The sequence below is a fragment of the Echiichthys vipera genome, assembly GCF_963691815.1.
Source record: "Echiichthys vipera genome assembly, chromosome: 19".
Lineage (NCBI taxonomy): Eukaryota > Metazoa > Chordata > Actinopteri > Perciformes > Trachinidae > Echiichthys > Echiichthys vipera.
In genome coordinates this window covers 9,858,307-9,873,500 of record NC_139844.1, presented here as the reverse complement: position 1 = coordinate 9,873,500, position 15,194 = coordinate 9,858,307, and the positions used below count along the sequence as shown (strand labels likewise).

General features: G+C 40.0%; 2 protein-coding genes across 4 annotated transcripts in view; one reads left to right on the top strand and one right to left on the bottom strand.

The window, feature by feature from the left end:
* The first annotated feature begins 61 nt into the window (after window positions 1-61).
* On the top strand, window positions 62-6,004 carry fsaf1 (40S small subunit processome assembly factor 1). Its single transcript, XM_083934314.1, has 9 exons — window positions 62-198; window positions 1,413-1,580; window positions 1,693-1,793; window positions 1,931-1,993; window positions 2,144-2,239; window positions 3,321-3,407; window positions 3,797-3,831; window positions 4,136-4,274; window positions 4,690-6,004. The coding sequence occupies exons 1-8, from the start codon at window positions 132-134 to the stop codon at window positions 4,272-4,274; spliced, it is 756 nt and encodes a 251-aa protein (XP_083790440.1). The 5' UTR covers window positions 62-131; the 3' UTR covers window positions 4,690-6,004.
* A 4,790-nt stretch (window positions 6,005-10,794) lies between these two features.
* Window positions 10,795-15,194, bottom strand: part of trim67 (tripartite motif containing 67) — a gene marked incomplete at both ends in the record, with an annotated part of 37,622 nt that continues 33,222 nt past the window's right edge. For 2 of the 3 annotated variants that reach the window (XM_083934308.1, XM_083934307.1), the window contains 5 exons: window positions 10,795-10,842; window positions 11,070-11,232; window positions 13,473-13,651; window positions 13,758-13,882; window positions 14,997-15,135. In XM_083934308.1, the coding sequence (XP_083790434.1) occupies window positions 10,795-10,842; window positions 11,070-11,232; window positions 13,473-13,651; window positions 13,758-13,882; window positions 14,997-15,135 (654 nt within the window). Of the gene's footprint in view, window positions 10,843-11,069; window positions 11,233-13,472; window positions 13,652-13,757; window positions 13,936-14,992; window positions 15,136-15,194 lie in introns of all 3 variants that reach the window. The other variant, XM_083934306.1, reaches the window with a different exon arrangement.

The following is a 15,194-nucleotide window of genomic DNA, read 5'->3' as shown; positions in this document are numbered from 1 at the left end:
AAAGGATCAACCCGCACGGTTTTCCCCACGTGCTCTGTCAGTTCTTTGGTTTGTTGTCATCCGGTTATCTTTGAGTCCTGAGAAGTTAGCAACTACTTTTGCTAATACCCTGCTTCTACCTTCAGATTAAAATGAACGGAGAAGAAGACGAAGATCGTCTGTTTCTTGAGAACGTCTTGGATCAACTCTATGACTTTGGTAAGTTAGTTAATGACAGATAGCTTTACTAGCATCTTTTAAAATACCGGTGTTAACTGTGTACTATGTCTAATAATTGTTTCACAGTGAGTCTGCTGGTGTTATAGAAATGTTACAAACCAGATGTGTTGTTGTGTGTTAACTGTGATACTTTAACTCAGCTAAAATGACTAAACGGCTGTTACTGTTAAAGCTAACTCCATTGCTAACGTTAGCTGGCACGTTCACCATCACCACCAACGTTACAGCACAAAAACATGAGTCTAGCGTACTGTTACTAGGGATTATTGCATTATATATGAGTCTGGTGTGCACTGTTTACATGTGTTATACCTTGCTGACTTTGCTGCCATCAACCACATCACGCAACATCACTTTTGCCTCTTAAGTTTGTTTTTAATGCTCTTGTATTCATTTTTGGTTTTGATTTAAGTACTTGCATCTGTTCTTCAGCTGCTGCATCAAAAAAAAGAAATCAATAAGATACATCTTTCTTAACCCCGAGGTAAATTGCTGCAAAATAAAGTTGGTAGAGTGCAAATATAAAAAAGACTAAGGTAACAATGCAATCCAATGCACGATCGAAATATATGCAATGTATCATGCCAACAACAGGTTACTAGTATGGATAATACATGTGTGTTTTTGTACAGTGTTAGATCTGAGGTAGTTAGTGCAGTGTATTACTGGCCTGACTTATTATTAGTAATTCATGTTCATAATTGAAAGTTAAATTAGTCCCTTAATGCCCTCCAGGAATATGTTTCTGTTTTAAAATCATAATTAATGTGACATAAAGTTACATTTCAATTAAGTAGACTTCCTTGTTAGCATGACACTCCTGTGTAATTAATACAACCATGGTTCATTTGCAGTTTATAAACCCAATATTGCCCATTAAGAAAAAAATAGACATCTTCATAAATTGGAATAATAATAATGACTAACAAACTTATGCCTGCAGAATCTAAAGCACTCCAACCTCAATAATAAACCCATAGTACATGTAGTTAACAACTCTTACAGAAACTGAACATTATGAACTTTATAAAGCTAGAAATTATGGCAGAGATGTAATACTTGCAGCGACAAATAGTGAAATCATATCCAGCTGTTTAGAGGAAATAATGTTTATTCATTTTTGCTAAAAAAAAAAATGCTGGGACTTTAATGAGATTTCTGTTTCACGCTCATGTTGTCGACCGACTGTGCAGATGATGGAGCGTCATCAAAAAAGAAGCTCAAGTCTCAGAAGAAGAAAAAACGAAAAAGATGTGAGGAAGAAGAGGAAGAGGAGGAGGAAGGACAGTTCGCTGCAGTCAACGATATCTGCAGCGACACTGAAGACAACGGAGCAGATAGTGTTGGTCCTGAACAAACAGGTGAGCAACAACACTTCTCTTGTTTTCTATCTCTCCCCTCCTCTAGCCTCCACCCCTCTTTTGCCTCTGCTCTTCATTGCCTCACTGGTTTCATGTATCACGTCTCGCTCAGGTCCAGCCACCCGGCAGGTGAATCCGGTGGAGGTAGTGATGTTTCAGGACCCCAGAAAGAAACCAAAAACCAAGCAGATGCCAGCTCCAGAGAAAACGCCTGTTAGTTACTCTACATTAGCTCTCTCTGAATATTTCCCCACTGTGAGAGTTTTTGATATCAAGTCAACCTCCGCTGTTTATGTCCCATTCACTTCCCGTCTTTGTTGCCTCTGTTCATGTGCCGTCTTCACTTCAAGGCCCTTCAGAAGATAACTGAGAAAAAGGAGGACGACCAGCTGGAAGAACTCAATTTGGAAAAGGTGACCGTTTTATCACAGTTTACTTTATGTTTAAACGTTCCGCCCTGCAGGGTGGGAAGTGATTATCTCACAGCCTCACTATAACGACTTTACATGTAGCCCACTTAATCTGTGTGTGTTTGGCTTTGTACTGTGTTTGTGTGATCTCAGGCTCGCCTTGAAGTCCATCGGTTTGGAATCACAGGCTACAAGAAGGAGCAGCAGCGTGTTTTTGAACAGGACCGAGCCGTCATGTTGGGAGCCAGAGTAAGAAAACTCTCAAAAGTGCATTGCAACCTTTTTAATAGTTGAGTTCACAACTGTATTATTGTTTCTTTGAATTTATTTATTTATTTTGGTATATATCAAGCCTATATAACCGAAAGGGTGTAGGTTGAAGCCAAGGCTTATCTACCCCTTCTACCTTAAAAAACTATACTCATAAATACAAAAGGATCAGGTCATAGAAATTTGAAACTAATCAGTATACTTAAATTTCTGAGCACAACAAAGAATAGTGCACAGCGCAATCCCAAAATAGTACAAAAACATTAAACTTAGTTTTCCATACTATAATGAGAAATGATGTCGTTCTTATAAAGTCTTTTAAAGCCGACTAGAGGACAGCATAATTTAATATTTTCAGGACAATTATTCCAGAGGTTAACCCTCTAACACGGCACTGTCAAACTCCAATTCACAGTGGGCCAAATTTAAAAAATGGGCCAAACTCAATATCTCAAAAAAAAAAAGAAAGAAAAGAGGGCAAATGTGCATGTTTTTCCTTCTCTCCAGATGTGTAATGTTGAACCTTTTCAGTGCAGGTCCTTGTTCTTGTCGTGGTGTTTCTTCTGTTTGATTCTTTGGTTATAGCCGCGGTGGCTCTGCAGACGAGACAAACAGTTCTTTACCTTTAGAAACAGATCATCTGCCTCCCACCGCTGCTGAAAGATCCTGTTCTCCATCTTTCTTTTGGCCGTTTTTGGGGAGGGGTGGATTAAGTTTGTCTGTAGAGACTGGTAACATGGATGCTCATGTTTGTCAACAGAAAAGGAGACGTGTATGTGCTTTATACTCGCGGGCCAGCTCTCTCCCCCAAGAACCTGTATATGATCTTGGGGGCCAAATATAATTACACCGCAGGTCAGATTTGGCCCTTGGGCCTGAGTTTGACACCCCTGCTCTAACAGAAAGACAGTTTTTTTTCCAAGTCTTTGGTTTCTCAAATAAAAGGTCTTAAACCTGGTCTTCTCAGGTTATAACTGGAAGCCTTCATTTTAAACAGATTCTTGAAATGTTGGGAAAGAAGTTCATTTTTTATATTGTGCATGATTTGTTTCTTAATCAGCCTCCTAAGAAGGACTACGTCAACTACAGGATTCTGCAGCAGCGGATCAAAGACAAGAAGCAGAAAGCAAAGGAGGAGGTTCAGCCGGTGAGACCTGCACCTTCAGTCAAACCACACTGCTTCAGCTTCACTTGTATTAGGAGTGGATTTATTTTTGAAATGAAAAGTGATTAGTTTCTAGGGCAGCTCCCAATTATTCCATTAGGCGACTAATTGGTCATTTTGGTTTTAGTCTACTGAGATTTCCTAAGTCAATTACTCATTTTTTATGCTGAATGACTAATTTACTAGAAACGTGTGAGCTGTTAAACACAAGCTTTAAAGTGGCGCTTTTGCATGATTCTTTGTGGAGAAACTCAGTGTAATATATTTTTCGATTAGTCAACAAAATCATGTGTTGGTCGACTACGAATTTCTCTACTCAAGGACCGCCTTATAAAGTCGTATTAAGTCTACCCTGTGTCATCTTTCTGTAGGACCTGAAGAAAAAGAAGAAGCAGAGTAATCCAAGGTGAGAAAGGCAACTCTGAATGTATCTGTTAACATTTTCCCTGTAGATTTGATACGTGGAGATCACAGCAGGGTGGCAGGGCGGTATGAAAAGTATTAAGGAACATTTAATTTAAAAGACAGGCTAAAACCAAACATTATCTTAGAAGTGTCTTTGTATATTGTTAGATATTGTACACTATTATGCTGATATAAATAGTTCCAAGCACATAATGCAACGTTCGTTAACATTAATCATAATATCTGTATAGAAAGCACGTTGTGTCACATCTCAGTGGTTAAAACCTGTGTTTACTTGTCACCAGGGACAAGAAGAAGAAGGTGTCGTCTGGTTCTGGTGCAGGCTCGGCCCCCACAGGTCAGGTGGGCCGCTTCAAGAACGGTATGCTGATCCTCAGCTCCAAGGAGATCCAGAAAATCAAAGGCAACAAGAGGCGGAAATAGGTGAGTGTGTTCTTATACAGCTATCAAATAATCTAAGAGGTATTAGCCCATTTGTGCCTGCAACGAAACACAAATCTGAAGACTACTTTATAATGATTTTGGAAAACAACAAAATTAGTTACCACACTAATTACCACACATCATGACATTTAATGTGTTTGCCCTCATTTTTCAAAAATCCTGACATGGTACTGTTGATAGAAGTGTGATTTTTTTTCATGTGAACTAAAGATTTAAAAGTTTAATTGTTAGGTATTTGCCCAAAGCATGTCCGTACCAGATTTCAAAGTAAATGTTCCCTTCTCATACTAAATAAAGTGTTTGGGTACAAAGTGGGTTAAGAGAAAAGGTGCCCTAAAGCCGTTCTTCACTTGGGAGTTTAGGGGTTAATGTGCGTGTCTACATTTGTTTGCAGGTGAGCGATGAAATCCTCCGGGATGAGAGAACATGAGCAGAAGAAGAACTGGTGACTCAGCTCACTGCAGGACGTGAGCTGTACGGCTGATTTCAACAGGACGTGTCTGCAGTAAAATATAAGACAGGCTGCTGAGTCAAGAACACAATTTACAGATGGACCCTGAATGTACACGCTGGCCAAGACGTTAATGCACAAAACTGGAGACATTTATCAAATCATATTCCATCACAGTTAATTTATTTTGTTTTAAAATGTTTCTCGTGTCTTACACTGTCAAGGTCTTTAAATTATGCAGTTACAATGCATTTCTCATATACAAACCATGTAGTCGTACAAAACATTAACATTTACATTGGCAGGGAAGAAGGGAGGCGGTCATAACAGGACAGATGGAAGGAATTATTAAAAAATCTAAACAATGTACACACAGGAAGTCCTTTTCATGAAGAAATACACATACGACCATGAGGAAGTCTTTTTTTCTCCGTTTATAAACCCTTAACTGTATGTACATGACTTCCCGACAGCCTCGAGAAGTTGCCTTCTAGTGGTAAACATTACAGATCTGCACGGCTCTTTTCATTTTGTTAAAGGGAAAACATAAAAAGTCGATGGGTTTTGAGCGGCGATGATGATGGCGAAACAAGACGAGGTGTGATCTGGCAGTGTGCGGCTGGGTGAGGTCACAAATTCTCACACCGTTTCTTGAAGCAGCTTTTGTGTCATTTATACATTTTTCAAAAAAAGAAGAGAAAATCTGAAGCTTATCTGCAGCACATAGTTTCAAGCTGTAGGCTAAATTTTTTACCCATTAACCCTTGGCAACCATAGACAGTATGTACATATAATAATAATAATTCAACTTTTGTACTGAACAAACCGCAGGGTGCAATATACAAAAGAAAAGAAATATGTCATTAAATACATGTACACACTTTATAGAGTAAATAAATCTGCCATTCTTTTAGTTAAATAGCTTACAGCAGTCACATGCTTTTTTCCTCCCCAGCACCAAGTCTTGAACTTAAATCTTTAAATTAAATCTCACATTCATGGGTGGGTAAGTGTCGGGTAAAGAGACATGCACTCTAACAATACCATATCTAGACTGGAGTGACTAGTGTGACTTGAAATATATGACTTTTGTTCGTATCAGTCACAAAGTATCCTTTTGATATTATTGTTCAGAAAAAAACAGTAAAACCTCATTTTACCTGGTGCACTGTGCCTTTTTGAACCTCTACCTAACACCATTAGTATTTGCTTTGGTTCCCTCCAATCATGATTTTCCTCGGGTCCATTTTAACATTAACACAACCTGCAGATAAAGTCATGCAGACTTCCAGACAAAGCCCTTCTCATCATATGATATATCTAACTTTGTTCATGGACCTAAAAATCTATTCCTGGGGACAGCAAAGTGGGGGGTGGGGGGGCGATCAGGGGGTCAGTCTGAGCAGAGATGAACAGTCTGAAAGCCTCACGTGATGCAGAAGTGTTGACCTTGAGGGGCGGGGGGGGGGGATCCCCCTTTGGCTGACAGTGTTTTTGGGTCGAGAGAAACCGGTTCAAGTCCTGACTTTGACTCTAATGTTGCATTCATGTCATGTGGGAAAGATGGTAAATGTAAGTACCAGTTTCATATACGTGTGCAGAATGCCATTGGAAGTTCCAATAAAATGATTTGGATTTTAGTCTCTTGATTTATTGTTTGCAATGAAATCATTAATTAAACCTGCAAACCTTTTATTTTTGGCCACTTGGGGCTAAAAGAAACAACGCTGTGACAACACTGACATCTTAGTCGATATGGGTGAACTTGTTACCAAACAGTTGCTTATTATTACACTAAGGAGGTGACGGCTTACTGGTTTTTGTCCGTTTGTCAGCAGGATTACAGCAAAACTACAGATCACATGTTCATGAAAGTTGGTTGAAGGGTGCATCATGGGCCAGGGAACATTTTGGAGAGGATTCCAATCATCAAATATGCACTCTGTCTTATAGCTCTGCTCATCTCTACCACCTCCTGAGGGAAGTATCTGTCTCTTTAGCTGTGAAATCCTCCTCTATGTTCACCAGCTAAATGTGTCTGGCTGACTGTTTAGAGCCGGACAGGAAGTGAACAAGGTGATTGTTCTTTGGGTCCATCATTACCAGCGGTCCACATTACACATTTGATCCATTGTTATTATATAAATATAGAGTCAAATCAATCTTTCCCACGTCATTTGAATGCAGCATCAGGTTTAAAAAAGCCATCCGAGCTTTTTTGCATACTTAAATTGGAGCATAATAAACCTGCAGTTTGCTGTTCTGGGATGTAAATATAATAAAGATAACAGCTTTGATTCATAAATGAATGCATAATCCCATACTCATTATTCTTCAGTTTTTCTTACTCATTGGGGTCGACCGGAGTAAGAAGCCCACGCCTTCAGATCTCTCCAGCTGGGATTTGCTTTAGGACTAGAAATTCAAGATTCATTGGCACTAATCAAACAGCCCTTGAAACAATCAAAAAATGAATTTCTGTATATGTAACATTTATATGCAAAATTTGAAAAGAAAGTTAATGTTATGCATAAATAACAAGTTTGTATGGCTCCCCTGGAACTGTAGTCTGTAATTTACTTGAGCATACTTCGTGTTTATATATTTTACTGATATTCAGATATGTATTTTAAAAGAAAAGACATTGTTCTTAAGAGGGGCGTCTTAACCCAGTTTACCTCCTCATGACAAGATTAACCAAAGTTATATAAAAGATATTTTCTTCTTATACCACTCTCATGCTCTACAATTAAATACATTCTTTTAATAAATGTATAATGTCCCCGCTGTTGTATTGAAAACAGACCTCACTAATACCGGAAAGAAGTACCTTCTTTCATTTATATTTAAAGTGTGTGTTAAACTGAGAATTGAGAAGAATACGGATGTGGTAAGTAATGTAATTTCTGAAACTGCAATGCAATCATAATAATCTGTAAATTTATATAAAAACTTGAGATATGAGATAGTTGAAGAGTTATAGTGAGAGATGTAAATCTGACACATCGTCGGCGGTTTAAGGTATGAAAACCAGGATAAATTCATTAATCCTGTTGTTACCTTCATCCACCAGCAGAGGGCAAGCTGAACTAGTGGTTGGCTTTAACATCAATCATTGCAGACGTAAAACAGTACACTATTTACAATACAGCTTCAGATATTTTGTAAACTTGTTTGAGGCTTTATCCATGCTTAATATCCCACACCATGATCATAACTCACGTATCAGTATTTACATTTGTCTGTGGCTATCCATTCACACATAAATGCGATCTGTGTACTTCTCTCTCACACTCACAGCATTATAGGGAATAGAAATATTTCAGATAATAAAGATTCATTTTAAAAGCAACCTTCTCCATCCTCTGGTGCATGAGTGATGAACTATACACATGTAATGTATGTAAAAACAACATTTTATGGCCGTAGTCACAGTGGTTTGGTTGAATTGTGACGCTACTGTCCTCTACAGGCTGCCGTACTTTAATCCCTGATGAGGAGTGAAGCAGCAAACGTAGCTTTACCTGATGTGACTTTCCAAGATCATTTCCAACACATTAAAGAAGCCTGAAAGAGATTCTACAGAGAGACTGAGAGATGAGCACAGAATTAAATTACCATGAGACAACCGAACTTTTCTCATCTACTTTTGATGTACTATTGTTGGAATGAAACAAAAAAAGGAGCTTTGGCTCAGTTCCATTTCATTTCAGTATTTTTCTGACATCCATCTCTCGAGGTGAAAACATTTCCTCGTGTGACCGAGGCTGCAGGTAAAAACATCAAAGCAGGAAACGCTCCTGGCAGGCAGTTTATCAACCTTCTTCCCTCACTTTCATTTATTCAACAGGACAAGGAACACAACTGCGTAGTTTTGGCAACAAAATTAACACAAGAGTACATTTTTATTAAATGCTGCAGCTATATTTTAACCTATAACCTGGCTGACATTCAGGTGGTTTAGTCATTTAAAGCTTATGCTGTGCAGCCAAATATTATTCACAGAATTTAATTTAAAATTTGAGTGGAAAACTTTACAAAAAACTGTAAAAATGTCAGGCTGAATATTGGGAAATGGGCATGTATGACGCATAAAACATCTAGGATCGATCTCCAAAAACATGGAGTATTATGTTGGATTATTTTGTCAATGCAAACCCCGTGTAGCTTGAATTAGACCAATAGTCAAAGTATAATGGTGCTGTCAGAGGAAGGAATAATGCCGTCAAGGAAGAATAAAAGTAAAGTAAAAAGTGGCAAACCGGGTGTTAAATGGTTAATCTCATTTCAATTGAGTTGACATATTGCTTCTAGTAAATATGTCAATATGCAGACTGGAGGGACATTACAGACTTGAAATGGGAATTGCATCAGTTATCATTTAAGCTTTGGATCACCAAGACTTTGCTGCATATGTCCCCTGTCTACATCTGTATATGAACTACTGTCAATTCACTTGCTTTTCAAGCTACTTTAGCAAGCTCTGTGTCTACTGTGTGGACATGTAACCATGCTATTGGGTTAATAATCCAAAGAGAAACGTCAGTTCTACATGTGTATGGGAATGCAGCAGTTTGTTGTTCCAATTAATGTAAAAGAGCTCTTTGACATTTTAGAATACACTATACACTATATTGGATGATGTAGACAAGAAGATCAATACCTTTCTCACATCTGTGGCATTAATATGAAGCTACAGCCAGCTGCCAGTTAGCTTAGCTTAGCATAAAGAGTGTAAATAGGGAAAAAGCTAGCTTGGCTGTATCCAAAGGTAACAAAATCCATCAACCAGCACCTCTAGATCACTAATTAACATGTGATATTCTCATGTATAGTGTACTTCCCAAAAAATTACAAACTATTCCCTTAACCACTTATAGAAAAATAAAGCATAAGGGTTCGCTGCTCTCCTCATCTGGTGTCTGGTGATTTGCTCCGTTTTATTCTACTACTTCGGACAGAAAGACGTGTGTAGTGCCAATAAAGTGTGACGGGCAAACGCAGTTCACAGTCTACCAGACACTAAACTCCTCCCTTTTTAAAAAGACAACCACAAGCCACTTCAAAATACCACAACCCATCCTCATCGAGACATTATTGACCGCCGAACATGCATCAAATTGAATTTCCCACAATAAGATTAGCTAAATAAAACATTTCCCATGCAGGACGGCCACTTAGATGTTTTACAGAACCGTCACACTACTGTAAAATGAAATGGAACTGAGCCCGATCCTTCACAGCTTTTGACCTCAGTGTGTAAACCTCTTCGACAACAGCACCAAGTAATCTATAAGCCACTTTGTGTGCTGTAGAGCAGAAGGAAAAACAAGAGAAAGGTAGCACTGTTGGAGCCACAACTGGGATAAAAGTGTTGCTTTTAAATATTCCATGAGTGAAACATCCCGCAGCGCTGCTACAACTACAACAAAACACTCTCTTCATCTAGTTTTACCTGGTGAACGGTAAAGACACAAGAGAGAGAAGCAGAGCAAAAATCAGCGGCGCTCAATCGTTTCTCCCTCACCTCCTGAAAGCACCTTGTTTTCGTGGACTTTTTAAACTAATTGTGATGTTATTTTCCATTTGTATACATTAAATTTAATCGATTAAAAGCAGGACATTGTGGCACTGCACAGTGTGGGAATCTTTACCCGTGATTCAGAGTGAGAGAGTCGGTTAGTTCTGTCTCAGGCCTCCAGGAGAACTTTTCAGGCTGTATTTTCCTTTTTGTTAAAACCACTAGAAGGTACAAGCTGGAATAATAACATAAACAATGTAAGTATCCTGAAGTTTACAGGGCAAAAACTGGGATATGAAAAAAAGTATGGCAATCCACAGTAACTCCAGTCATCTCTGTAGGGAAGTCCACCAGATTCAATCCTTGTATTTACAGCCAATAAGTGCATCCAAGACGAAAGGGCACCTTGAGAAGGATGGGAGACGGATAATCCCATCTGATGTGACTGGAAATGGTCCACATGAGGCGACCTGCATATGACATCGTTGGTTTGAATCCAGGGCACGCTCAGACAGAGGAAGGATCTCCTACTGTTTGGTATTCTTTGGCAACTCCAGGCCCGTCAGTAAGGTCGCCTGTAAGGGACAAACGGAGCAGATCATCAGTGACTGATGCGATCTGACGAGACGATGATGCATCAACGTCATTAAAGACTAACTGCAATATTATTGACAAAACAATACGAGACTAATGAGGAAAGACAGTTTGCCCATTCATGCAATTATTTTTTGATCACACACGTACACACCTGGGACACATCATACAGTAACTACCCAACACAAACACAAACACACACACTTACCTGCACATTTCTGTTGAGGCTGACGGCGGGCACAAAGACCCCCTCCAGGTTCTCAAAGGCAGTCGGTCCATGCTGCTTGTTGTTGATGTAGAAAGTCAGTGTGTGTTTGGTCAGATCCAGCAGGACGCCAACAGTCGAGCCCTTAGTGATGCCTCCCTCCGCCCTACACAAAACAACAACAACAACAAACAGGTACATTTGTGGTTTATATAAAGTGCAAGTGGGAGATGTATATGTATATCCAAGTAGCAGTGTTTTAATACATGTCTTGGATAAATTATGACAGACAAAACACATAAATAAGAAAATATGTTACTGTCCATAACACAAATAATACAACAGGAGTCTGAAAAAACTTGAAACAGGGAGACTGATATGTGACTGACTTTATGCAAATATTTAAGACATCCTGTCTCTCCTCTACTGTCTTTGTTTAAATCTTTCCCTACAGCTCATTAAAAAGAAGTCTAAACTGGAAAATTCAAACTGCACCCGATATGTTTGAAATATTCTTGTTTGATTCTACATATATGCTTATAAAGTGGCATGTGCTTGAAAGGGAAAAAGAAAAACATTAAACATTTAAAATCTCATAGTCAGTAGATTTTTTGATCATTTGTGTCCGTAAAGTCTTGAGCTCCATTATGTTTTCACAAGCTTATCATAACTCCTGCTTGGAAATTTGAACTACATCAACACTAATCTACAGTGTGTGGTAAAAACTGAAAACTAAGAATGTTTTCCTACTCTAAAAGAGAGATACTGTGCTGTAGAAATAGTGTTTTGGTTTAGAAGCTGAGGTGTTAAGCCACCTCTATGCATGTAAGCATGTTTCAAATACACGACACCTGACTCAGGACTGGGCTGAGCCAGAGTCAGCGCTCTTGGAGACGAGGACGGATCGATATGTTGTAAATAACATGAAACGGCCATGAGATTATGATTAATGACATGAGAGAAAAGGCACTGTACTAAAAACCTGTCGTGTGGATGGACTGAGGTAGAGAAAGCTGGTTTCTGTGAAGAGTCGACATTAGTCTTGTGAAGAAGAGACTTTTTTTCTCTTTAAATAAATGTTTAATGAGGGTCTGATTGTTCGTTGTGACACTGAGAGAGATGGTGCAGAGAGATGTTTTGATGTCTCCTGCAGGCTTCTTCTTCTGCTGCTGCTGCGGCTCTCTGGTGTGTTTGTTAGTCGATATTGTAGGAGCCCCAGGGGTTCTTCTGTCATCCTGTGTATGTATCATTATCCTGTATGTGTATGTGTGTGTGTGTGTGTGTGTGTGTGTGTGTGTGTGTGTGTGTGTTTGTGTGTGTGTGTGTGTGTGTGTGTGTGTGTGTGTGTGTGTGTGTGCGCACGTGCCTCCTGTTGTTCTTATTGACATACATGTGCTGTTTATAAATAAAGATGAGTAACTCTTTCTAAAAAAGCACATAAGTTTGACAGTTGTAGCTAAAGTCTAGCCCACACTAAAAGAGTTTTCTAATCTTAACAGATATTGAAAATGTGAGAGAGCCCACACATAACGCAGGTTGTTCTCATGCATTATCTGTACATGTAACATATTCCACGTATTGAAAGGAGAAGACATAGTACTAGACAGCGAATCTCCGCTCAAGCAGGCGTGTTGGAGTGGTGGATGGATCCCAAAACACAGTACTTTCACCAGGCGAGCGGAGTTCGTTCCCTGTTGCAGTTCATGTCCCGGACGTACTAAACCAAACTATGACCTTTTTTTTTTCTTATCTTAACCAAGTCACTGTCACCTTTTGTGGGCGAAAACCAGTCAACTAAGGTAGTTTTGGTTCCTAACCTACCAGCACCAAAAGCAACCGTTGCGGTCGACTTCTGGTCCGGTCTGTGCATTACTTTTCGTATGATACCCTACGTACCCGTCGAAGAGAATATGTTGTTTTGTTCGTGTAGTGTGTGGAGAGCAACGATTTGGCCAAAACAGCACACCGCACACTAACAGACTTACTAAACAACCAGAGTCCGAACTCTCAAAACCGGAGATGTGTCTTTGATTATTTTCTTGTTTAGCCTATTTACTTTTTTTCAATCCCGGCTGGGGCCCTTCTGTGTGGAGTTTGCATGTTCTTCCCATGTCTGCGTGGGTTCTCTCCGGGTTTCCGGCTTCCTCCCACAGTCCAAAAGACATGCAGGTGTTAATTGATTATTCTAAATTTCCCCTAGGTGTGAATGTGAGTGTGAATGGTTGTCTGTCTCTGTCTGACTCTATGTGCTCTGCGATAGACTGGCGTCCTGTCCAGGTGGGATTGCCCCCCCCGCAGCCCCATTAGGGACAAGCAGTTGAATATGAGGGATGATCGACAATAATCGGTATTTTGTTTTGTTTTGGAAATGTGTGGCACCAAGTATACAGTATAGTATACACCTACCTGTTGGTGTGGGAGTTGTTGTGCATGAACCAGGAGCGGTTGTTGTCCACATACATGGCCCATGCCTTGTCATCTTTCCCCAGCATCATGTCTTTCATGGTGTTAATCCTCGCCACGCCAAACGCAGGGTCCGGGTGGTTGTCATAGCGATCAATGCGGACCTCCCAGTAGTGGATGCCCTGAGAATCACATGTATTAACGTTTGTATTAATTATTTGCTCACATATAGCAAAATAAATCTAATCATATGAAAATCAATAAATCTGTAAGCAAATGTGAGCTTACTTTGGAGAAAGCAGCGGTTCCCAGCACCACGCGGTCGTCGTAGCTGCTGCAGGAGACGGCCTGGTTCTCTTTGGTCAGAACAATGTCCCGGTGAGCCGTGGTGGGGTCAAAGGTGAACCAAGCCACTGGAGGAAGGAAATAACAGTCGGTCAAGACGCCACATGTGTCTGCTACTCTTCTATATACATATGTGACATTATGCCTGGTGGGTCATAACTCATAACTAACACACACACACACACACACACACACACACACACACACACACACACACACACACACACACAAACACACACACACACACACACACACACGAAACATCAGGGATGCATTTTCTATGTGGGCCTGAGGACAGAAATGCTTCATCCGCTGCAGCCATATGCTACATCAGTGGTGACACACACAGAACTATCACAAATTTTATGATGACACATAAAATCAGCATTTGTTGTGCAGCCTTTGCCGCCTGCTTTTATACTTGTCATGCCATCAACAGTCCCATCCCATAATTTCCTTTTCCCGTGTAGCCGTAGGAGGGTAACAGTTCTCGGGAAAAGAGAAGGAGGAGAGAGAAAGAAAAAGAGGACGAGTTGGCAAAGACCGAAAGAAGACGTAGAAAGAGAGAAAGGAGGGGGGGAGGGATGAACAGTTATCAGACAGAAAACAGACTAATGCTCATTGTTGTTGTGGCAGCGACTCTCCACCCTCACCCTTCTCTGGTTATAGAAGAGTCCTCATTGTCCCTATTTAACTCCTTTTCTTCAGACTCCTTTTGTTTGCTTTCTTTTCCCCTGTTCTGCATTATTTTCCTTCCGTTTCTTTCTTCACTCTTCTTTCCCTTTCTTTTGCAATTCTTTTTTCCTCCCCTTTTCCTCACTCTACTCTCCTTTTCCATTCCTTCATTTCCTTCCTCATCCACTCCTCTCCTTTCTATTCCTGTGTCTGCTTTTCCTTTCTTGTCCTCTCCTCCTTTCCTTTCATCCATTCTCCTCTTCTCTCTTCAGTCTCCTGTATTATAAAGCATAGTATGCTTCTTCTTCTTCTGTCTTTACCTTAAAAAACCAACTAGACTTGTCTGCTCATCTCTTATCTTATCAATTTTAATGTGTTTTCATGTGTGCCATGGAACCTGTTGTATGGAGATGATCACAAACAAAGTTGTTTGGTGGAGAAACAATAAAATTAAGACAAATAAAAAGAGATTAATCTGAAGGAGACAATCAAATACACACTACCGACCATCAGAGGTCTTGAGCACCACTGTCTTGCTGTACGGCCCCACACCGATGGCATTGTAGGCTTTCACCCTGGCGTTGTAGGAGCTGTTAAAGTGGAGGCCGTCCACCGTACACACTGTCTCCTTGCCCACATACACCTCCTGAGGGCACACACACGTTTTCAGCATTACTAATGCAGATTGAAGTGCCTGCACATGTA